Source organism: Cheilinus undulatus, linkage group 11, assembly GCF_018320785.1.
Source record: "Cheilinus undulatus linkage group 11, ASM1832078v1, whole genome shotgun sequence".
NCBI lineage: Eukaryota > Metazoa > Chordata > Actinopteri > Labriformes > Labridae > Cheilinus > Cheilinus undulatus.
The window spans coordinates 7542508-7566607 of NC_054875.1; the positions used below are offsets into that span (position 1 = coordinate 7542508).

Sequence of the window (24100 nt, forward strand, 5' to 3'; positions counted from 1 at the left end):
GGCATCTACGTCACAAGATGGGACTGTTTGATGGAGGGGGCCTGAACGCAACCCCATGTACATCTATAATTTATAACACATATGTTTATCTCACTGGCCGCTAGATTTTTGCTCTCACGATTTTTGTATTCTAAGCTTTTAAATCCCAAATGACCCAAACTTTTCCATTGACTGCCTGAATTTTTAAGGAATGTTTTCCCCCAGAAAGGGGTGGGGCTGGCATTGTTTGGGCATTGACCTAGGTGGGTTGCTCTGGATGATACTGAAAACACTTCATTTCCTGGCTTGGGCCTTCACAATTAAAGCACTCAGGGAAGTAAACAACATGGACTTAAAACGTTCTAATATGAGTCGCTACAGTGATTAATTTTGAGCCCATCTCCTGTTAAAGCCCTGGACAGGCTGACAGATGCTGTGGAAAGCAAACACTCGCTTCATGTTGCTGTTATTACAGACATCAGACTTCTTTTTGGAAGGAGGAGCACATCTTTTATCTTACTACTGTTCTTTACATTAATCATATGGATACAAACGGGTGACTTAGCGCGCTGGTTTTTAGTGTCAGAGTGAACCATGCTGACAGCTGGACTCAAACTGAGCTGCTGTCTGGATTACTTTGTTATGCTAACAGCAACATTGTTTATGCCTCATTCAGCACCACAACAACACAAGCAATTGTGTTGCAAAAATCCATACCATTGCATAAATTTTGCCGGTGACAGTATTGATAGTGGTTTACTGCCCACAATTAGTGTCAGTTCTGGTTCTGTTGCGGGGCAGCTAACATTAGTAGCAATAGCTCTCAGTGTCAGTAATGTGGTTGTGTTTCGCTTACCAACTAGCTGTGTGCATTGTCAAAAGAGCAGTAAAGTATTCAGAACTTTGGCTTCTACAATCCCTCAGGTAGAGGAAGAGGATGCTTTACCTGGGACTAAAATGCAGGTGTGCAAAATAAAAGTGAAATACTTCAAAAATGATTCAAACGGCTTTGTCAAAATCACATGCCACCACTTGCTAACAGATGCACATTGCATCACTTTAGAGCTTAGCCAGCCATGTCAAAACGGGGAGTGTGAAATGGCAGGAGTGAACAGCTGAGTGAATGAGAGAGATGCACCGGCAGGAGAGAGAGAGGAGCGTGCAGTGCTGGACAGTCCAGGTAGAGTGAAGGACACAACCACAGCAGTGACACTCTAAACAAGGTAGAAACAGCACATTTTGAACTTGACACAAAAATGCAGAATGTTGATATTGAAGTGGGGCTGCTGCTTGATTAATGCACTGGTCATATGTTGTATTAAGTCCCTTTATCATCTCATTTAAATGTACGTGTTACCGATAGCGTCAGCTACAGACAGGGTGAGAGCCGAGGAGAGAGACAGCGATGTCTTCTGTCCTTAAAAGTCCTGAGCTGTGGACTTTTTTTTAAATGCTCATGCTGTCAGGTATGTTCGTAAATTACATATTGTGGGCTGGAACAAATGAGTCTGATTATATTTATCATTCTGAATTAAGATAAAAGCGATTATCTGAGGATGTTTTGTAGGCTGTATGATTTTAAATAGCTACCATGCCATGATCACAGAAATTATATGATCATAGGCAGATGCATGCTGGCTGTCTCTGAGTCAGTTGTTAGAGAGGACATTAAAAATGTAGGTTATATAGATGCCAAGGCTTATTTAGAGAATGAGTTTTCAACCAACTTATTCTCTTTAACCCTAAATTAGCCTCCTAAGGAACAAAAACAGCAGGAAAAATAACCCTCTATAGGAAATTGTACAGACTGGAGAAAATTGGACTTTTGTTTAACACCATCCCACATTCATGGGCTTGTTCCTCACCAACTAGATAAATAAAATTCAAATTGAATTATAGATATACTGATATCACACACAACCCCGGTAGTAAAGGGATGGGATATGTGATCAAAATGTCGCCTCTTTTCAGCAGATAAGATGTGCAGTTCCACACCGTGTCACATCCAAAGCCATGAGGGAAGAGACTTTAAAAAAAGCCATCACAATCCTGCCGATAACAATATGACAGTTTACAGAGGAATGGAAGGCTTGATAGCTGCGTGTGAGGGGCTTATTGAGCCGCCTGTGTATGTGTGAAAGACAGTGTGTTGAGCTGTGGGATAGACAGACCGATGGCGGGATACGGATAGAAGATAAGTGGTCAGGCGGAGGATAATGTTTTCAACAGAAGAGAAAGGAAGACTGAGAGAGAGAAAACATTGTGACTGTAGAAAGGAAGGAAGACAAGAAAAAGACAGCTAGGGATACTGTAAATTTCCAAAGAGGAGAATGGATGTTTAAACAGGGAAATGCAAAGAAAAGAGGAGAGAATTTGATTGAAAGAGGGAATTATCCAGGGAGGGAGGTGTGGGAGGACGCTGATAAGGGTGAGATTCCTATCTAAAGATGACTGAAGATTAATTTCTCAGACAGACATCGTGATGGGATTGCCATGAAAAGGCCAGACAGTTTGACATTTTGCCTCCCTCCCTCTCTTTTGCAGCTTTTCTCTCGCCCTGTCTCTTTCCTCTGTGGCTTTCTGCTCTCTTCCTCCGGGATGGCAAAAGAGTGACTTTGTGATACTCGGGCGATAAGAAACCTCGTCTGTGTGTTCCACTATCTTTTTAAACCACAAGGTTAGGCCATCCGCAGTACAGAGCTGTACTGAGTCGGGCTGACATCAGGCAGGAAGTGATAAAATACCTATTTGTGGCTCAGCAAGGATCTTCTATATTTAACTGGAAATGGCCCTTTGAAAAAGGTGTAATGTCTTATTAACCTTTCACCAGTGTTCTGCTTACAGCTCTCAAACATTCTGGCCAACTTCTGCTTTTACAATGACAAGTTTCATTAAAATGAATGCTACATAGGTAAAGAAAGACTGAAATAGATTGTATTCTTTGTCATGGCCAAAAATCCATCTTATAAAAATAATTCTGAAGCCAAGCTTAAACAAACATAAAGAAAGATTCTCTTTGATCCAGCGTTGCATCCCTTCAAAGTTGTCAGACTCACAATAGACCGTGTTAAAAGAGAATCAAAATAAACTAGACTGAATCTGAGAAATCATGTTGTTGTCAAAGCTGCAGCTTTTATCACCCAAAATGTGACTTGACAGCTGACAGGTTTAATGTTGATGTGTGCTGGGTGATAGGGCTGCACAATAAGTGGGAATTTTATTATCCTGACATGACAGCATGATAAAGAATCACATAAGATACACGAAGAATATCATTACATTTACAAACAAGCAGCGCTGTCGAACTTGTGATTTTTGTTTTCCATTATTCCCTGAATATGAAGTTAATCTTAGTTTTGCCAGAGTTAATCTTATTTTGTATTTTACAGCTATTTTTCTCGGCCCTTACTTATAATATCTAGCAATTGCTGGGCATATTTTGATATGGGAATAAATGTATTTAAAGAGATGTATTTTGTGTAGGGATCTGGTAACCAATCTGCTGATATTTCCAAACACATTTTTGCCAGTGTGAATATTTACACACCTTTCATTTTCTAAACAACATGAGGAGAGGGAAGGAGACGTCTAGTAGTTGTTTTACGTTTGGGGTTTTATTCAAAGTGTTCAAGGCTCATGAATTTGACGTAAACAACATGAAAGCATGGATCCAAACTACCTTGTACCAACGGTTCAGACTGGTGGTGGTGTAAGGGTGTAGGGCACTGGTTCCCAACCTGGGGTCAGGGACCCCCCAAGAGGGAGGGGCGGGAGGCTTTGTCTGCTCTGAGGCTACCAAAATTAGATTTGCAAATATTGATTTAACACAGTGATAACACAGTTATTAACTAGTTTATATACAGGTCTTTTGATAAGAAAAGCATGTATAGGCCTTTTTTAGGGTATTATCAGTGAAACAAATGAAATCTGTGTTGATTTTTGGTAGCAGTATGCCACTTTTTCTTCTCTCTTGGGTACTGGGGGGGCTTTTCTTGGCTAATTTGCGGGGGGGAAGGAAATATGGTTGGGAAACACTGGTGTGGGGGATATTTTCTTGGCATATTTTGTGCCCTTAGTTCCAGTTGAGCATTGAATAGATGCCACAGCCTATCTGAGTATTATTTCTGACCATGTCCATCCCTGTATGACCACAGTGTGCCCGTCTTCTGATGGCTACTTCCAGCTGGATAATGCACCATGTCACAAAGCTCAAATTGAAATGTGTTGTTGCTTGCTCTCACAGTCACTCATTTTTAACTCATTTGGATTTCTGAATAGGGGTGTTAGATATTTCATAGTGTGATGCCGCATTGATATTTTGAAATGCAGTATCATTAATTGATAATTTACTTTGTTGGTGTGATAGTTTTGTTATGTTATTTCACACCCTGACCACTAGTTGGTGGCTGGCATTAGAATCTTCCTTCTTCTCCTCTCTTTAGACGAGATCACGCAAGCCTTCCAGTGTGATTGAGCCGTTTGCTCATGCCTACCCAGCAGAGCGACTTCTGCAGCGTTTATAGTGAATATGTGGACTTCTTGGCTTCCAAAACATTAAAGATAGTACAAACTCGGACAGGAGTCAAGTTGTTTGCCAGATATGCCACGCCAGAGTGATAAACTTTGACAGCACAATGAATCTGAGAGCTAAACATCATAGCGTTAGCATTACAGCTAACGTGAAACAAGCCTATTGAAGCTACCGCTGGCCTCTACTTATGCAACCATAATCACAGTTAAAACTTCATTTTTATTTGTCAGGACCGGTGCATCTTAATGTCTATTACAAACTTATTGAAACCAGCTGTCTGCAACTTGTTGAACTGAATCACAGATGGCTTGATTAGAGCTGCAACAGCTTGTGGGGCTTTTCCATTACATGGCGCGGCGCGGCTTGACTCGGCACTGCAGCCCAGCACAGCAAGGGGTTTGCTTTTCCACCACAACCAAGCCACCCATTTGAGGGCACGTCTAGAGCTGATGACGCAGTGTTTTGAGCCCTCCTCAATCTCTCTACTCTGTCTGATCTGAATGACTTTACATCGTGTTAAAGCAAAAATCAAACTGTAGACCAACAGCACTGCAAGCTGCTCTTTTTACTTTCCCTCCCTCTCTCTCTCCCCTGTCTCTTTCTCCCCCTCTCTCTCTATCCGCAATCAGTAAACAAAGAATAATTTGCACTTACCATTATTGATTTGTGGGTCTCTAAAGAGCAGAAAATTAACACAATCATATTTTTGCATTGGGCGGTGAGAACGGCATGCTTTACTAGCGCCAGAATAGATTAAAGAGACTCCGTCATGGGCGAAATGTTATGAACATCTCCAGCATTTTATTTTTTTAAAGTCTAGAATTCACTTGTCTAAGAAGGAAAAGGGGACAAACTTTTGTTATTAGTAGGTGCAGAAAAAAGGTGTATTCCTGGATCTGGAATACACTTTTCCTGGTACTTCCTGATCCCAGTCGTCAGTGTGAGAAGCAGTGCACAACTATCCAACTGTGGTAGGCACAAAAATCTCAAGTTTTGGTTTTGTGTTACAAATATTTAAGTCATACAGTGAATGCTGACACTGCTGGAACAGATTTATAGACAGCTGGAGCAGGGGCTGGGATAAATCCCCCCAGCAAATCAAACCCTGCGGAGCGCTTCGACGTCAGTGTGACGCGCTTGAAGGTGGGGCTGGCCTGCCATTCGAGTGCAGAATGGCACGACCAAACTGTTGATGAAAATACAAATCAGCACGGCTTGGTTTGGCTCAGCGCAGCAAGAAGCTGTAGTGGAAAAGCCCCAACTGTTTGGACAGCTGCCAGTGACGTTCTAAAATGGATTCATCTTGTCGAGAGCTATACCTTTTTAAAGCATGACTGTAGAAGTGGCAATTCAATTTTTCATTGTTTCTTATGTCCCCTACTAATTAGTATTTGTTTATGTACCAGTTTGACCCCCACTTTACCTCTGAAATCCAAAGTTATTATAAAAAATGCACCTACACCATACAACAATTTTATCTACCTCAAAAACCAGCCCTTTCCTTTTCATGTTCCGTCACTGTGCTTCCACTGTCTGGCGTTTGTAAGCCTCATGGAGTCATCTGATCTCCAGGCGGTAGTTGCAGTTTGCACCAGTGACTCCTTTTCTTATTTGTCGGCTGTCATATGATTCTTATGCAGCACAGTACCACCTGACTTTCTATTCCCTGTGTAGCTCACTGGATCAAGCTAAACGCTGCGGCACATTCCTTCTACTGCAAGTCTTTAACTCAAAACACAGAGCTGATACTGTATGTCTTTGTGAATCAAAGCCTCCGCCAAATGTCACATTATGTTAAATAAGGTGATAAAGATGCCAGCCCAGTTCTGTCCAGCACCTCAGCTGAATCGGCTGCCGTCAGCAGCCACGCTTTATCTCTCATTCTGCCGAGCCTTTTGGTTTCCCCTAGTTAAGCCTGTTTTTAAGGAGCGGTAAGCAAAATGTTTTTCCTCTGCAACATATTACCCACAGATTTCTCAGGAGGATAGCAAAGGAAAAAGCTGCTGCTGCTTTTTTTCTGCATGTCCCTTTTTAATAAGCTGCTTATTTTCATCCCACCTTGGTATCTCTCTTTTCTCCTCTCTCTAGCCTTCTGATTCCCTCCGTCTCTCTTAAAGCTGCTTTTCCCATCCTGTTATATTTCTTATTTTTGACTCCTTTCTCCTCCATCTTCTCTTTCTTTTATCCCTATTTTTACTCATCCCCAACATCCCTAACATTTCTATTTCCTCCTCTTAAAGTATTTTGCTTTTCTGTCCCTGTGCTATGTTAAATATTAACTCTTTTTTTGTAGCATCTTTTAAAGCTTGCAGCTCATTAATGCATTTACCATTTCTGTCTAAGTTCCTTTTTTAATATTCCACCCCCTTTTCCTTTCGACTTGTTTAATCCATTACTCCTTCACACCCTCACCATGTCCTTCCTCCTTCCTCCTCTACTTTTTTTATCCTCAACCTTAATGCGACTACTTTCATCCTTCTTTCTTCCTGCCAAACCTTCCCCGTGCTCTCAGCTTGGTGGTAACACCTCTTGGAGATTGATGAAGCTCAGCAAAACATGGCTGAGGCCGACCTCAATACTATAAAATGCCTGAGTGCACTTTCCTAGCACCGAAGCACCAAGTTGCTCGCTGTGTTTTTTTGTTGTATGTGTGTTTGAGAACGTGTGTGTTTCCTTTACTGGGGTGGAGCAAAGAGTGTACGGCAGAAATAGGCTTGCTTAGTGGTGCTGACTGTAGACTTTTTCAGAGAAAGTCTCTGAAGTTGGTTGGTTATGCACCTGGATGTGATAAATTTTGTTGTCTTAAATGTCATCCAAAAATAATGCTCTCTTTCTCTCTCTCTCTCCTTATGCATGATTTATTCTTCTGCGTCACATCTACGCCATAGCATATTAGCATTTGCCGGACTAAACCTATGCAGAGGCCTGACATGCCTCTCCCCCTTTATTCAGATGAATTGTCAGTCGTTTTATTTTTGGCACAATGTACATCAGTTTTTTGTTTTTTTTTTAACGTATTGAACCTGTAAGTATATTTTGGACATTCACATTTATGCATGTACTGTATTACCAAGCTGTGTCCAAGACACCAAGCATTAAGAACGAGTTTGAGGTGAGTAGCCTGTATGAAATTGAAGTTTTTCATTGTGCACCAAGATTAGTAAGAAGTCAGAAAAAAATTGTATGATTTTAATTGTAGGACAAGGGTATCAACACCTGGTTTCAGAAGGACTAGTGTAAGCAGAGTACCAGAGTTTCCTTGTGTTTGGTACCACTTGTTGCTCAAATATGGCTCAGACTGGGAGAATTAAAAAGTTTTACATGGATCCCCACAAGATGGCAGTGTGAGTAAGGTAAGCACTGTTACCACTGTCCATGGAAAATAAATTATTCTCAGCAGATACCCCTGTTACAAGAAGACTGAGCTAGCAAAGCATTTTATGCTTATATGTGCCATGAAATGTCACTGCCATGGTGTGATGGAGATCGAAAAAAGATTGATGTAATAATTTCCAAAATTAGAAGCATGACTTTTTCTTGCAAAATAGCTGTTTATTAACCTTGCAAAGCAGATGGATTTTCCTGTTTCTGTATTTCTCACTGCCTTTTTGCAAAGCTCCCATCTGAACAGATTGGGCCCTGTAAGAAAGTGACAGGACCAATCAGGAGTAAGAGGCAGTACTGTTGGGCGTGGCGGAGTCGTGATGTAAGCAAGCAGCGACAAGAGGCTGGTGTAATTATGGCGGAAGAGATTAGCGTGGATGCTGCTATAGTGTCAGTTTAATCAGAACTTGACTACATTTCTTTATTAACAGAACAAAGAACAGCAGTCAGTTGTTTCCTTTTCAAAAAGGACAAAAGTTGTGTACCGACATGTCTATAGTCACCATGGTATAGTCACCCATTATGCGATTCTCTATAGAGTTTACTCCTCGGTAGCGGCACTCACCTATGACGTCACGTGTTTTGTTGCTCTAATTGGCCCGTAAAGATGTGAAAGAGAGAACATTCATCCAATCACCCCCGAGTTCTTTTTTTCAAAGGCTCTGCCCTTTCCCAAACACAATCTAAGGAAGGTTTTTCAGATGGATGTGTGAAACAAATCCATCTGGCATGTCAGGGTAGCCGTTTATAGCCTTTCAAAACAATTTAAATTTCCTTTTTTCACATTTATCTGCCTGCATCATTCTAAAACCAGCTGTCTAAAGCCTAACAAACAGAATTACAGCTAACAGTATCAGGCTGCTTGATTCGAGCTGCAGTGCCTCAGTTCAGACTGCTGTTGCCAGCGAAGTTCTAAATCCATCCTGTTGCATCTTGAAACTTTGGTCAGAACTGAGCTTAAGAAATATGGGTTTGGGTATCATCAGTGAAGACTGACAATCCCCAGTCCTGTGTTAGACAGCAGTTACCTGCATGATGAACTGATTCACATATCCATTGAATGGATATATTTCCTATTTATCTGGGAAACCTTCCATACAAAGCATTTTGGAAAGGTGGGACTGTAAAAAGAATTCTTAGGTGATTAGATGAACGTTCTGTCCATCACATTCAATACAGCCAATCAGAGCAACAAGACAAATTAATGTAGTCAGGCTGTGCTTAAAACCTGAGCTCTAGAGGCTTGCGCTGCTATAATACATGAAGGGTGGAGTTTCCCAGTGAAACAAAACCATTTTCTCTGCAAGGATAAGGCTTTAATGTGGCTCTTAGCTCTTATTTTAATAAAGAAATTTTGTCCAGTTCTGATTAAGCTGCCGCTATACTGCAGCTATAATTGTGCTAAAGCTACCACGGAAGTAGCTATTGTATACGCTGGTGAACCCGTCCCACAATGATTGCAAACTCATACCAAACAAGTCCAGAAGAAGAGCAAAAAAGTTTTTTTTCCATCACGAAAAGCTTTCTGTGTTGTTTCTGTTCTTTTTCATACAGAAACATGGTCCAGTTCTGATAAAACTGCCGGCTAAATTCAAGCTAACTGCCATTCTGGCGGCAGCCATTGCTATCGGCTTTCAGCACAACTAAACCCCGCCAACAGCTACTGCCTCCCCGTCCTCAAATTATGCTGATTTGTGCAAACAGTGTTCGGCTCGGCACAAACATTGTGGATTGGAGCTGTTGAGAATTGCCTGATAACAGACTGGCAAATTGATCTACTTTGCACGGTTAGGACAGCAGTTACTTCAGCAAGTTTTGTACGAGAAATGACAAACCAAACAAGAAAAGAGTTAATAGAGAATTAGCCTCTTAATTTTGCTCTCAAAGCGCACAAGATTGATGCATTAAATTTTAAGTTGTACAAATCCTTCTCCTAGAGGAAGCATGTCCTTGAATCTGCCTAGATAAGCAGGAGTCCTCCCATAGTCATAGTCTGATAAAATCCTGTAGAAAACAAAAACGCAACTTAGTAGTTTTTGATTTTTTTTTTTTTTAACAAAATGACAACATAGTCAGCAACACATATTAAGACACTGGCAGACTTTTTGTTTGGAACTTTATTGTAAGGGTTACTAGGGTATTAAATTCTTAACATATAAAACAGGTACATTTGGGCACATCATGTCTCCTTATTATTACTCTAATAGTTTTAGAAACAACAATGCTGCATCCCTGTTTTAAAAACAACTGGTGTTTTGCACAGGATGCAGAGGTCAGCAGAGTAACTGTACAGATAGTTGGAGATATATTACCAGAAAGGGTAATAAAATATAGAAAGCACTGGGGACCTACAGGAGACTGTAATGCAAAGAGCTTTTCTAATGCATGACTTTGCAAAGTCTGGGACACATAAGTGAGATTTATGCTTCATCAAACGTACTTCTAAACAGTATTTTTCACTTTTAGAAGACAACAGACACAAAGGATGAAGACTAAGTGGTTGGTTTGGCTAATGCACATTTTGGGCCTGTCTCCCACTCAGTGAATTAGAGAGCCCCTGGCAGAGCTTAGTCACAGAAATAATTTGACCTTTCAGACGAAAACTTTGTGTTTAAAAGTGCAGACTTGTGATCATAGTGTCTGAAGCTGAGCCCGCCTGACATGTTTACTTTGAATGTCTAAAAAAGCCTTTGTGTTTTGACGTGTCTTTTTTGGCCAGATGTTGGCACTTTGAAAGGAACTGTTAAAGATCAGGAATAGAAAGCAGCTTTTCGATTCAAGGCACAAAAACTGTTTCCCAGCCATTAAAAGTTTGGAGAGATTGGCACAGGCTGACTGGCATCATGGTTGTAGCAGCCTTTTGAATCAATATCCACAGTGAGGAGTTTGACTGGTGCAAAAAACATTATTCCTCTCAGTGAGCACTGTGAAACTAACAAAGAAAGCCACAGGAAGCTTTATGTACGAGGCTTCAAAACCCAAAAAACAAAATTTTAATGCAGTGCTCAACTTATATGATCATAGATAGATGCTTAAATAAGTCTCCATATGTTCAGTTCTCAGTGCATCGCAGTTTACTACTTGATATGTGTTTAAAGTTTTCTTTCTCTCGCCTCAAGTTGTGTCACAAAAACACTACTTTCTGATATGGCTATTTCACAATAAAAGCATGCAATCAACATAAGACATGGGGACTTTAATTTTTTAAAAAACTTGTCTGAAATAATGTGTTTGTGATTGAATATACAGACATTTGGCAGAGTTTCGTTTAACTGCAATTGTATGCCATTAGAGCTCGTCCTTTAGCTCCTTTGACAACATTCAGAGCCACAGTCAGCTTCTTTCAACCATCTGTGATTTAAATCAAGCAAAACATAAGCAGTGATAATCTTAGGCTAATAATTCCTTATCTTGTTAAACATAAATGTTGGTTAACTAGTCCAAATGAGGTTAAGAGAGCACTCATCAAACAGTCAAATTTGAGCACTATTTATTTAAATGATGATAACAGCTAACAGCTAACCATTCACGTGTATAGCCTGTTTGGAAGCTGCAAACAGACTGACAGGGACACTCTGCAGAGTAAGCACACTCACATAATGTTGTTATTCCAGACATCTCACTCACAGAGGAGACAACTCAAGTCTAACAGATTACTGTGCCACAGTTCTTTTTCATTGTAAACACTGATGGCCTCTCCTGTCCCGAGGAAAGAGCAGGACGTAGGCAGAGCAAAACATGCAAAAAAACCGAGGCTCAATATGAGCTGTTGTCCTCAGAAATCCCTGTTACACACTACTTTTATTTATTTGCCACATTGGCTGGTAGCTTGAGCTATCAGTGGCATTAGTTTTCCCTGTTTACACACTGTAATCAAACGTATTTAAACTGGTGCTGATGGACTGTCAAAATCCACTTTATGGCAGAAGTAATATCAGTGACAGTACTGATACCACTACAGAATAAGAAACCAATTGTTTGAGTGAGTACCTCATTTCCTCTGCAGACACATGCTGCCTTGGTTTGCCTGACTTTGTGAAGACATGTTTTGGTAAAGAGGCTGTCCCTTCTCTGGGAGATTATATAACTTAAAACCTGCATGTTGCCCTGAAATCTCCCAAAGTCTCATTTTTTTCCTTCCAAGTTTAATTCATTATCAACTTTGAGATCTTATTTTCTTAATGAGGATATATGGTTGCTCTTTTCTAGTTTGTTAAATCCTGGTAAAGCATTATGTCCTACACACACACTAACATAATCACAGTGGGTCTTTGCAAAGTGCTGACAAAGAAATCCCTTTAATTCTGCATTTAAGAATCTTACTGGATAAGAGAGAACATGAAAAACAACAAGCCACCTTCCCACAGTCAGTTCTTGAATGCATGCAGGCACAAACTGAGGTGCACGGCCAGAAATATGCACAACTCTTCTACTGAACGAACTGCATTCCATAAATCATACACACCTGGGTGCACAAACACACAATGTGGCTAGGTTACAGTAAAGGGACTGAGACTGAAAATCACTGCTTATTACTTTGTCTGTACTGTAGCCAGGCTGCCAGGCTCCCCTGAGGTTGCGGTAATTGACTTGTCCAATCCGTCTTTTCAACACGTTTTTCTTTCCCCCGCTTCTTCTGTCCGGCGTTTGCCGGAGGGACAGCGCTGCCGCACAAAAGATATCGGCCGTGGTGTCAAAACTCACAAGTGAACAAAACTCTCCTGCTGTAATGAATACTGCCACGCTGTCGGGTTTTAATATCCCAAATGTCCACTTCCGCTGCTCACAATAATGAATATTTAATGCAGTTGTCATGCTCCAGAACCTTCCACTCCCCATGCACATTCAAAGGTCTGGCTTGAGTCATCATGCGTCTTTCCTCTGTTTCATTACTGAGAAGATCCCTGGAGGCTGCAGCAATTGACTTTTCCAGACCTCATTTGAAACTGTTTGTCTTTCGTTTTCTATTTGACATGTCCACCTGTTGCTATAGGGTTGCTATGTGGGAGAACTTATCACTGTTGTCAAAGACTTACAGAAGGAAGGATTTTTCCTCAATAGAAACCTAAGCCATTAACGACACCCTGACCGTACTGTGCTTTAATAAGCTAGTACAAGTCAAGAGTTCAACTAGGAGGTTCTGCCAAGAGACGGATGTTAAACCCCATTTACACTCGTACAAAACTCTTGGTTGGAAAAGTTTTCTGGTGACATGTGAACGCTAAAAGCTGAATTTTTCACTCAGAATTTTATTCTTGCAAGCCTTCTTGTATTCTGGTATGAGAATGCAGCAGGAAACATTCAGGAAAGATCACTGCAGGCGAGCAGGAGGGGGGTGATGATGTTTATTTCATGTGGCCAGTGCACAAAATTAAACTGCTTTAGTATGTTTTGTGTTTGCCAGTATGTCCTTCTCTACGCTTCTGTTTCATACAGAGTGAAATATTTCATTACTTTGCTTTAACCTTGATGATTACGGCTTACAGCTCGTGAAAATTAAATATTAGAATATCACAAAACCTCGGTCCAAAAAAGGATTTATTACACAGCAATGTCTTCCTTCTGGAAAATGATGCAAATTTATGCACCCAATAATTTCTCAAAGCTCCTTTTGCACAAATTACTGCATTAGTGCAACTTGGCATGGAGCCAATCAGCCAGGGTGTTATGAAGCCCAGGTTGCTCTGATAGCAGCCTTCAGCTCATCTGTATTGTTGAGCCTGGTGTCTCTCATCTTCCAGAGATTCTCCATGGGGTTCAAGTCAGATCAGTTTGCTAGCCAGTCAAACACAGTAACACCATGGTCAAACCTGTGTCTGGTAGCTTTGGCTTCACTGTGGGCATGTGCCACATCCTGCTGGAAAAGGAAATCAGTATCCCCACAAAGGTTCATAGAAGATGGAAGCATGAAGTGCTCTAAAACCTCCTGGTAGACGGCTGACAGCATTAACTCTGGACTTGTTAGAGCAGAGTGGACCAACAGCAGCAGATGACATGGCACACTGACTGTGGAAACTGAAAACCCTGGACTTACCTTGGATTCTGAGCCTCTCTGATCTTCCAGACTCTGAGACCTTGAATTCCAAATGAAATTCTAAATTTAGTTTCATCTGAAAAGAAGGCTTTGGACCACTGAGCAACAGTCCAGCTCTTTTTCTCCTTAGCCCAGGTGAGAAGCTTATAATGTTGTCTGTGGTTCAGGAGTGACTCAACCCTGGGAAAACGACACTTGTTGTCCATTTCCTGGACCTGTCTTTATGTAATGGCTCCTGATCCACTGACTCCAGCCTCAGTCCACTCCTTGTGAAGCTCTCAAGTTCTTGAATCTGCTTGTTTGACAATCCTCTGAAGGCTGAGCTCTTCCCTGTTGCTTGTGCACCTTTTCTTACCACACTTTTCCCTCTAGTGAACTTTCCATGAATCTGCTTTGATACAGCCTCTGAGAACAGCCTGCCCTTTGAACAGTTACCCACTGTGGCTAACCATTCTTGTGGAGAGTGCCAGTGATTGTCCCCTGGACATCTGTCAAGTCAGCAGTCTTCCCCATGATTGCAGTTGTGTATTGAACAAGAGTGAGAGAATACAGGCTCAGAAAAGCTTTGCAAACTTGACTTTTCCAATATTTTCTGATATTTTGAGACAGTGTATTTTTTATTTCCATTAGCAGCAAGCCGTAATCATCAAGATTAAAACAAAAGGACGTCTAGAAATATTCCACTGTGTATGAGATGAATCCAGAATTTCTCAAAGTTTAACTTTTTTAAGTTCTGGGGGAAACAAACTTTTAGATGATGTTTTATTTTTTTGAGATGCACCTGTAGACTGAAACTTTCTGGGTTCATCTCCCAGAATATACTCGGCAAGAAATTATGAGTAGAAAAATAATAAATGGTACACTGAGGTATAACATAGAGACATAGCTTTATCAGCACAGTGTGTCAGATAACAGCAATAACAACAGCTTTACGACTGTTATACAGCATCTCTCAAGGGACCTATGACTCAAAAGAGACCTGTTAGCTCCGGTTAGAACATTTTCTCAGTGATACCAGAGTGGGGAGGATTCACTTGTCCCATATTGGGCCTAAGTCACTAATATCTTCCAGAGATTTTCCTTAAATTCATGCTTATACTGCGTGTATCAGTGTTCTGAAGTTGATGAAAGCCTGGTGCTTGTAAGCTGGAAGCACATTTCACTTAAGCACAAAGAAATGTCCTTTTTATGCCCAAATAAGGGCATGTGACTGCAAGGCAGTGTGCAAACACAGATTGCTGTGATAAAATAACCCTGTACTGTTGTCAAACACTAGTCAAGTTCTCTTACACTGTGTTTCCCAAACATTTTTCCATGTTGAGTATTACCATGTGGCATATTGATAAAAAAAGAGGCATTAAACATGCAAGAAATCATCAAATTTAGGCATTGATGGCCACATTTTAACCTATAGCATTTGCCATTGCATAAACAGTACACACTGCAAATTTGAAACTGCAAATTTAACACCCTTCGAGTTAAAAATTAACACTCCACCAGGGTTTATATGGGAACCACTTATAAGAGTGTTAAATTGTAAAGTGTTAAAATTTCAACACTAGCAAAGTGTTAACAAACAACTCTTACAGTGTAAAATATTAAAACTATCATAGTAAATTATCAGTGTTGATTTAACCCCCATGGTGTTAGATTTAAAACTTTCCCAGAGTTTACATAAGTTCCCTGGAAAGTGTTAAATTAATATCTCATAGTGTTAATTTTTAACACTCACAGTGTTGTTCTTGTACACAGTGCCAAGTAATTTATAATTATTATAAATTGCCAGCTCACATCAAATTTCTCTGGTAATGTAAGGTATCACATGGCAGGTACCAAACAGTAAGACAGTCACAGCATCTGTGTTTGCCCTGAGTTTAACAATTGCACTGGCATTTTGACAGTCAGCCATCCATCACCACAGTCAGGATGTGACCAACGGAATAGACAGCTACACTCATGGTGCAGAAGTGTTTAACATAAAAAAAACAACAATAATTCACCAGAAACATGAGCAGAGGAATTCCAACAGTGATAGCTGTAAAACAGGCAACATCTAAACACAACTATAATACATCTAAAATATCTAAAACTTCTAAAACACATCCAAAATTCATCTAAACATTCTGCACCAAGGCATGATGGGGAAACTCTACCCCCCAGATTTTCAATAACAATGGGCAGGGCTTAAATCAGTTAACTCTCTTCAGAGTTAAATTAACACTGCACAGATCAACACTGTCAAATAACTCCAACACTGAAGGCCATTTAACTCTGAATGGAGTTAAAATTACACTTGGAGTGTTAAAATCAACACTGAAATTTTTAACACTGGGAATCCCACACTCCAGTTTTTGCTGTACATCAAATATTAAATTCAGCCCTGGTGTGGTGTATCGAGAAATCTCACATCTTTCATATTTAACCATTTGCCTTGCAAACATGGCTCATGTTTTTCTCAGTACAGGCCTTAAAAAGTTTTAAATTGTTTTTTAAAAAAGTTTGTAGGAACCCTGAGTTGGTGAATGAGGCTTATTAAGTTTTATTTAGGGAGAAAGCTTTATTGAGCTGATGGCATTGGCTGAGCCGGAGTAAAAGCCACTATCATAGCCAACGACAGCTCCAAGATTGGAACCTGATACTCTTATGAGTCACTTGTTTGAAGTCCCAGATGGTTAAATAAGCCGATTGTTGCTATTCATATACTGATACAGCATGTACATCCAACAACATGCAGCATTGATTAAAGGCAGTAACTCCCAGCATTGGATGCTGTTGCTTTTACGTCACGCCCTGTCTCTTGAGACCTCCAGTCTGTTTTAGGCGTGCATATGTGCAAAAGGTTTAGACAACTTCCCGGGTAAGATTGTTTTTTGGATTTTGCCAATGAACTTAAACATACAAAACTATTTCAACGTTAGCTCCATCTAAGGGGGAGATTTTCACCTGGTTACTGTGATGGAAACGAAATGTGTGAAGGAAATGAATTCGTAGGCTTTGTTTGTTCAAAGCCTCTTAACACAGCAGTTTCAGCTCCATTAGCAGTGGAGGGGCTCACAGGAAATAGACCTGCTTCTCCTATAGAATAAGAGAAAAAGCTTGTGTGACACATCCAGGTATAATGCATACCGTCTTCTCTGTCCCAGGGGGAAGGCATGCATTCCCTGTCCTATCTATGCACCGTTCAGGCCCTCATCCTGCAAACTGCTGAAGTTGGACTGTGAGATTTGTATAACTTTGCCGTGAGCTACTGTATTGGCTCAGAATAATGAGTCCTGGAAACAGAGATAATCTTTTTTCCCAACACGAAGGAGAAGAAACACGGTTTACATTCAAATTGCTTTGTTCTAACTTTTGTGCATCTTTAATGGGTTCTCGTTGACAGCAACAAGGCCGAGCTTTGTGACTGTTCCACAACGTGATAACGCTTTGCTTTGTAATAAAACTGAATTCTGGAACAATGTAGTACCCAGAGGACACAGCAGAGACAAATGCCCTACATTCAGTGGCTTTAATAAAGGTTTTTCTTTTAATTATCTGCATTGTTTTGCATCTTTAACCAGCTACAGTTGATTTAGTATCATACAGCTTTATTCTAAAGTTACACGTGCTTGTCTTATCTGATCTCAGGATGAAATTATTGAAGCAGCGTTAAACTCAGCTTTAGGAGGATGTTGTGAAAATGGATTTGTTTTGTGTCCAGCAGTGAAACCTGCAGCTCATATGCTTTTTCCCAGAATAGCTGTGTAATGCAGTCCTGAGGAGCTGCCCTTTGATTGAGGCGTGTTAATGAGCTGAACTTCACAGCTATAATTGGGTTTTACAGTGTCATTGATCTTTAAGGACAGGGCCTTTTGAAAGTTTTAATTTTCTCTCAGATTAAATCATTGGGATGTAAATGTCATGTGAGGTACCCTTTAGCTCGGCGATGAAAGCTATTTGTTTTCATTAGCAACGCCTTGAAAATCTGCCCTTTTTCCTGATTTACTGCGTCACATTCTATGCCACACTTTACTTCTCTCTCACGTAGGACTGTCCAGTTTGAGAATGAAACCAATAAAGATTGATTTTACAGTCTTAGAGGTCTTATTGTATGGTTCTACAAGGCAAACTTAAGGTAAAAAGATTGGAACATGTTTAAAGTCAGCCTCCTTCTTTCAATAAACATAACTGACTGATGAATTCTTCAGATAAATAACAAACCTTTAGTTTACAGTAGTACCATACTATCATAATATACTAGGGAAGCAGTGGCTCAGTCTGTAGGGACATGGATTTGGAGATGGTGCTTGAGTTCATATTCCATGTCTGAAATTTGATCAGGTCATTGAAGAGGTGCCAGTCCACTTCCAAGGTACACTACATCTAACTGCCCAGGCCCCCATTTATAGCTCTTCACTTCTTGAGATTCACAAAGTATGTCTTCTTCTCTTAAACTATTCTATAATGTGCAACTGATTTAGGGATGCACAGTGAATGGAAGTTTAGATTACATTGCATTATGTCCAACTGCAATTTCCTTTTTCTTTGCAAGTTGTTTTTTCCCTGTGTACTGCGTTTTTTTTTTTGCAACTTCCCTAACAAGAGTAATGAAAGCTGCACTGGCAGCTATTAAAGAAAGTACTGACATGGTTTTGGGTGCAAAATTAGGATGTTTATTTCATAATGCAGCATGATGAGGCAGTAAGAAGCAGTTCAAATCAATCAGACAAGTAACATCCTTCAAACATCCAAGTCATGTCTGATGGACATGGCCTCAACTTAACCTTCTGTTCATGCATAGAAGTAAAACTGTGAGACATCAAAACACTAAATACTCGTCTGTATTTTTGTACCACTCCATCAGCTTACACTTCAGACTCTGCTCTCCCCCTCAGGTCTGCTTCTTAATCTCTAATGATGATTAATGTGGGCTCTGTGCATATTGGCAGCACTGTGTTATTGGCATACTGACAGGGTTGTTAAGATGGATAACTATGCAAGAGCGTTTCTGTTTGTGTGAGCGTATGAGACCTAACTTAGTAGCCCCCCCTCTCTGCAGCTTAGCCGTGAAATCAATTGATTTGTGTGTCTGGTCAATGGAGAAAATGGATTTGTGGAAAGGGCTGAAAAACAACACTTAAATTAAACCTAGTCTCTGATTTTCTGTGTTTGTTGAACTGTTCAAAGAACAATAGAATCCCCCGGCAAAATGTAGAAAGTGATTTATTCACCGTGCTGTGCATAAAAAGTTTTTAACTTTCCTGTTTGTGTGGTTTCACAGGAGATGGTTCGGAGGGGGGAGATCCTGGATGACAGTATGGAGGATGAGTTCTACCTTCGCCGCCTGGATGCTGGATTGTTTGTCCTTCAGTTGATTTGCTACATCATGGTGGAGATCAGCAGCTCAGGGATCTCTCAGGTACTCAAAGTCTGACTTGTTTTACCCCTCATTAGTTATTGATACACATCTGATCAGAAACGCTGTTTAAGCAAATAGAAGTCAGGTGCCTGTTTGTCACGATGTTTGGGTTGTTCACATTTACAACGCCAGAGTCGAGATGTTACATATTCACTTGTTTTGGGATGGCTGTAATTCTGCTAAATGATCTTTTGTCTCAAGCTTGTACATCCTAAATGGTGTCCACCTAGGAGGAAGAAGAGATGCATATCTGCCTTTAGCAACATTTATGTAATAATAGCCATGACTTTTGGTGTAGAACATGCATATTAATGCCTATTTTGCCATCAAAAAAGTGGACTCTGTCCTATATACTAGAAGACATAATACAGACCAGACTACTGGTGCATTTTTTGCAACACCTTTACTAATTATCCAGCAAGTAAAATGAACTTTTTCGTACTGTTATGTAAATAAATCTAGTTAAGTGCCGGTTTGATTTAAGAAGACTTTATAATTTAACTAATTTATGTAACAGGATACCCCTGTTTTCTTCAAATGCAGAATTATGAACCAAAAGGGGAGAAAAGCTGCTAAAAAGTGGCAACAACCTCTGTCGGTCTGGTGAATCAGCCTCTTGTAATACGCAATGAATAAGGGTTTATTTTCAGTGGTGTACAGTCATTTTAAAGTGCGATGTTGCCAGCCACACTGGTGGTCATAACAAGTGCGCCTATACATGGGATGCAGACAACTTTCTAGATTGAAAAAACAAGTATTAAAACTAAAAGTGTGATTTTCACACTGGACAGTACACACAGTATAAAGTTCAACAAAACTGTATTGGATTGGTGTATAAACAGGTTTACTCAGCAATACCTGCATTTTCTGCAGTATTGGATATATTATTTATTTGTTTATTTAATGTTTATTTGTATAGGGACAAGTATGAAGCAAGTAAACCGTTGCCACACACTACAGCATTTGGAGCTTGAGCTAGTTTGCAATGCCCGTCCCTAGCTGGGCTTTTAAAATACATAAAATTCCCAAATACACACAACAGTCGGATACAAGTATCTTAATTGGAACAACTCCACTGATGAGGAAGAATACCAGTACAGTATATATGTTTCAGCGGTCTGGTTATGGCACATTATGAGATATGAAGGAGCTGTTTGCAATGCACAGAATGGGATGAATTTTCAGTTGTGTGAGTTCTAATGCAGTGTGCGTAGCCAAGTCTATAGTTTAAAAAAATATCAAAAGTGAAACTTTTATGGCTATTAATTACTGATCCTCTGTTTTCCCACATTCAGCTTCAGCAGAGGGTCCACCAAATTCTCAACCTTCGAGGAGGCTCTGTCAAAGTAGTGCGGCATGTCATGAGAGGTAAGTAACTTTATTTCTAAAATTCTTTTTTTTTCTAAGATTTATTTTTGGGCATTTTTGTGCCTTTACTAGATAGAGGAGGACAGTGATAAAAGTCGGAAACAGGGTCAAGAGTGGGGGAGAGACATGTGGTAAAGGGCCTCAGGCCGGATTCGAACCCAGGCCACCCACGTACATGGGGAGCGCCTTTAACCACTAGGCCACCTGCTCCCCAAATTCTCTTTTAAAGGTAAAGTTCATTTATTGTGATGGCATATTTTCAAAATAAATCACATTTTAGATGCAGTATGACAAAATTACCCAAATATTTGCCTCTTTTTAGCAACAACACTCTTCCATTATGCTGAAGTCTGCTATCTGTGCACTAATCAGCTGTTATTGCCAAATTTCTGCAGTTGTTCCACAAGTATTGCCCTCTCACTCCACAGTTCTAAACCTTAATTCCTTAGGGAAACATCTATGTATAGACTATCCATTATTACTGCAGTGTATTAGAGCAACTCCTGAAAAAGAAAATTATAAAGAGGATCTGTTAACAAGAAGAACCTAAAAATTGTCGTTTTTAAGAATCTAGTTTTATGACAAAAAAAAAAAAACCTTTCAAAGTTGTAAATGTACGTGAACCAAAACTTTTTGTGACTATAAAGTTGATAAGTTAAAATCCAACCACCATTTTCAGGGTTGTTTCTTTTAAATTGTTTGGCTTAACACAGTTGTAAATTTAGGACTTTTAAAACTTCTCTGGGTATCTGTTGTCAAAATTAAAGAGTTTTTGATCTCAGATATTTACATTTTTCTTATACATTTCTGACTTTAACTATGTTAATAAACAACTTCATAACCTAAAAAACATTTTTTCCCCTTAAAATTCTAATCTTTTGCCCAAAAATTTGCTCAAAGATTCTCTTAATTTTAAATAATGTTTTAGGTTGGCTCTAGTTTGTTATATTCCAGTTACGATTTTAAAAATATATACATGTACATATAATTTTGTCAACATTTATTAATTTATTTTATTTTTTAAATTTTATTTTATTAAGTTCATTTGTGTCAACGACAATGTACAAAATTACATTTGTTTCAAAAAGAGAAAAGATGCTTTGTACCAGATTTAGCTCGCTAGCTAATTTCCATCTGTAGTCCCTGGGCAGGTAAACAATAGCTATGGAATAAAGAATCAGTCATGCCTGCATGCACACATCTGCATTCATTCAGCCACTTACCAAAAAGAGCAGCCCCCATCAACCCCTTGGTGAACGTGGGCCCCAGTTTGGAAACCAATGCTCTAAAACTCATCCAGTAGCTTTTACTGCAGAACATATGGCTGAATTAAGAACAGATAGACTTAACTATTCATAAAACTTAATAAAATGTGGGAAACTTAATAAAATGGTGAGAAGTAGAAGTAAAGTGTGTCCCTTTTTCCAGTTATTTTAGTTTATGTTGAACACAGAGTATAATGTAATGCAACTTTAAAGTATTGCCTAATAATCAGAAATAACAACTGTGAGATTTAAATCTTTACCTGATCTGCAAGTTGCCCTGGTTCTAAGTCACACTACTCTCGTATTAAGGAGAATAAAACTGAAATAATAGGATAATTGGTTGCATTATATCTACCTTAAACAATGCAGCATAACAACATCTACACTTTGAGAGAATCATTTCATTAATGTTCCTATTTTCTAAGTCCTGTCTCCAAATCTGGCCCTGGCAGAGAATCCCCCTTCAGGGGGGAAATGTTGGTATAATCTCTGCTCTTTGGCTGTGGCTGCTGTTGGATAGCAAGCCCAGGCTGTTGGCCTGCCAGAGTACTTATGCTGTAATCAAATAAAATACTATGAATAATGTGATTTTTTTTCTTAATCTGTTGAACAAAAGAAGAAAGATAGGGCTAATGTTGAAAATGTCTGAACTGAAATCTTTCAGTTTGTTTTTTAAGCTTTTTTTTTCCCTGATTATCCAAACCACTATTTTCTCATGATCTTGTCCAGCGAGACTAACCTTTAAATATCTGCACTTCTGCGTTGACAGAGAAGTGCTGGTCATACAGTTCTTTTGTCCTGGTTATCAGACAACCTTCTTTGGAATAAAAGAAATCATATGTTAGTTCCAAAAGCTGTAAGATATAATTGCAGGTTGAAAGCAAAGGTATAGTGGTATTAAATAAACATAGAGGTTAAACAAGCATTTGCATGCACCTTGTTATTGCTTATTTTTTATTAACATAATCGGTTCACAGATGGTAAAACAACATGCATAAATGCATCCTGCTGAGTGAATGCACTTTGTAAATCATCATACTGTAAATGTAAGGGTCTGTCTGTCTGTCACTCTGTCTTTTTTCTTCTATTCAGAAGAGTTTCTGTCCTGCAATGTTTGTTTCTGTTTGGTTCAAAGAGCTGGCAGATGTGTTATTTTCCTCCCTAAGTGACATCCATCCTTCTCGTATCATTGTCCGCTAAAGCTGAAGGACGAGCCTCCGTTCACACAGCCTCTGGCTCTCGGTGGCATGTAGCGCTGTAGATAGAGCCATCCGTCACGCATGGAGGTGCCAGAGAGCGTGGCAATTCTCCAGTCTGTGTCTTTGTGTGTGTTTGGGAATGTTTTTCTAAAATGTGCCAGTGTGTTACTTTAGTCTGCGTCTAGATGCACATGTGCCCTCCTTGTTCGGTTAGTTTGCATACAGTGTTTATGCTTTTAACAGTTTGTGAATGCAGAAACATGGTGTGGAAAATAAAACACTATTTTGCTATCAGCACATCTACAAATGTATGGGAGCATACATGTCATTGCTTGCTTTCATGTGCATGTTTGCCTTATCTTGAAGAGAAGCTGCATGCAGGCGTGTACATGTTTCTATTCTGCATTCGTGTCAGCTCTTGCATGTTTATATTTGAATGCATCATACATACTAATTTTCATCCACGAGAACTTGTCCTTGCATGATCTTGCTGTGGCTTATGTGTCATAAATTGACTTTATGTTTGTGCATATATGTTTTATGTGCTGTGTGTTTGTGCATCTGCATTGTATCATGCTTCCATACCTCTGCTGTATAAATGTGTGTATGTTGTGCAGCTCATGGATCAAGCACATGCAATGTGTGCTGCCAGCTCTGCCATCTTGACCTGAATGGCTTTAGCCGGCTGAATGAGAGGCAAGTCTGCAAAAATGGAGTCAAAGGCCAACAAAAGGACAACATTGATTTAACTGAAAATTTTATTGGTTCCCCTACCTGATTTCTTATTTTTTGCATTTCTGTCACTGAAATGTAGACAGAAACAAAGTCATTGACATCTATCAGTCTGGAAAGGGCTATAAAGCCATTTATAAAGCATTAGGATTCTAGCAAACGATGGTGAGAGCCATTATCCAAAAATGAAGAAAACTTGGAACAGTGGTG

The 24100-nt window shown here is 39.7% G+C and overlaps 1 protein-coding gene across 1 annotated transcript in view; it reads left to right on the forward strand.

Moving 5' to 3' along the window:
* The window catches only part of ctnnbl1 (catenin, beta like 1), an 88203-nt gene that overhangs the window by 52032 nt on the left and 12071 nt on the right, over positions 1 to 24100 (forward strand). The window contains exons 14-15 of the mRNA XM_041799474.1: positions 19189 to 19326; positions 20622 to 20694. Of these exons, the coding sequence (XP_041655408.1) occupies positions 19189 to 19326; positions 20622 to 20694 (211 nt within the window). The remainder of the gene's footprint in view (positions 1 to 19188; positions 19327 to 20621; positions 20695 to 24100) is intronic.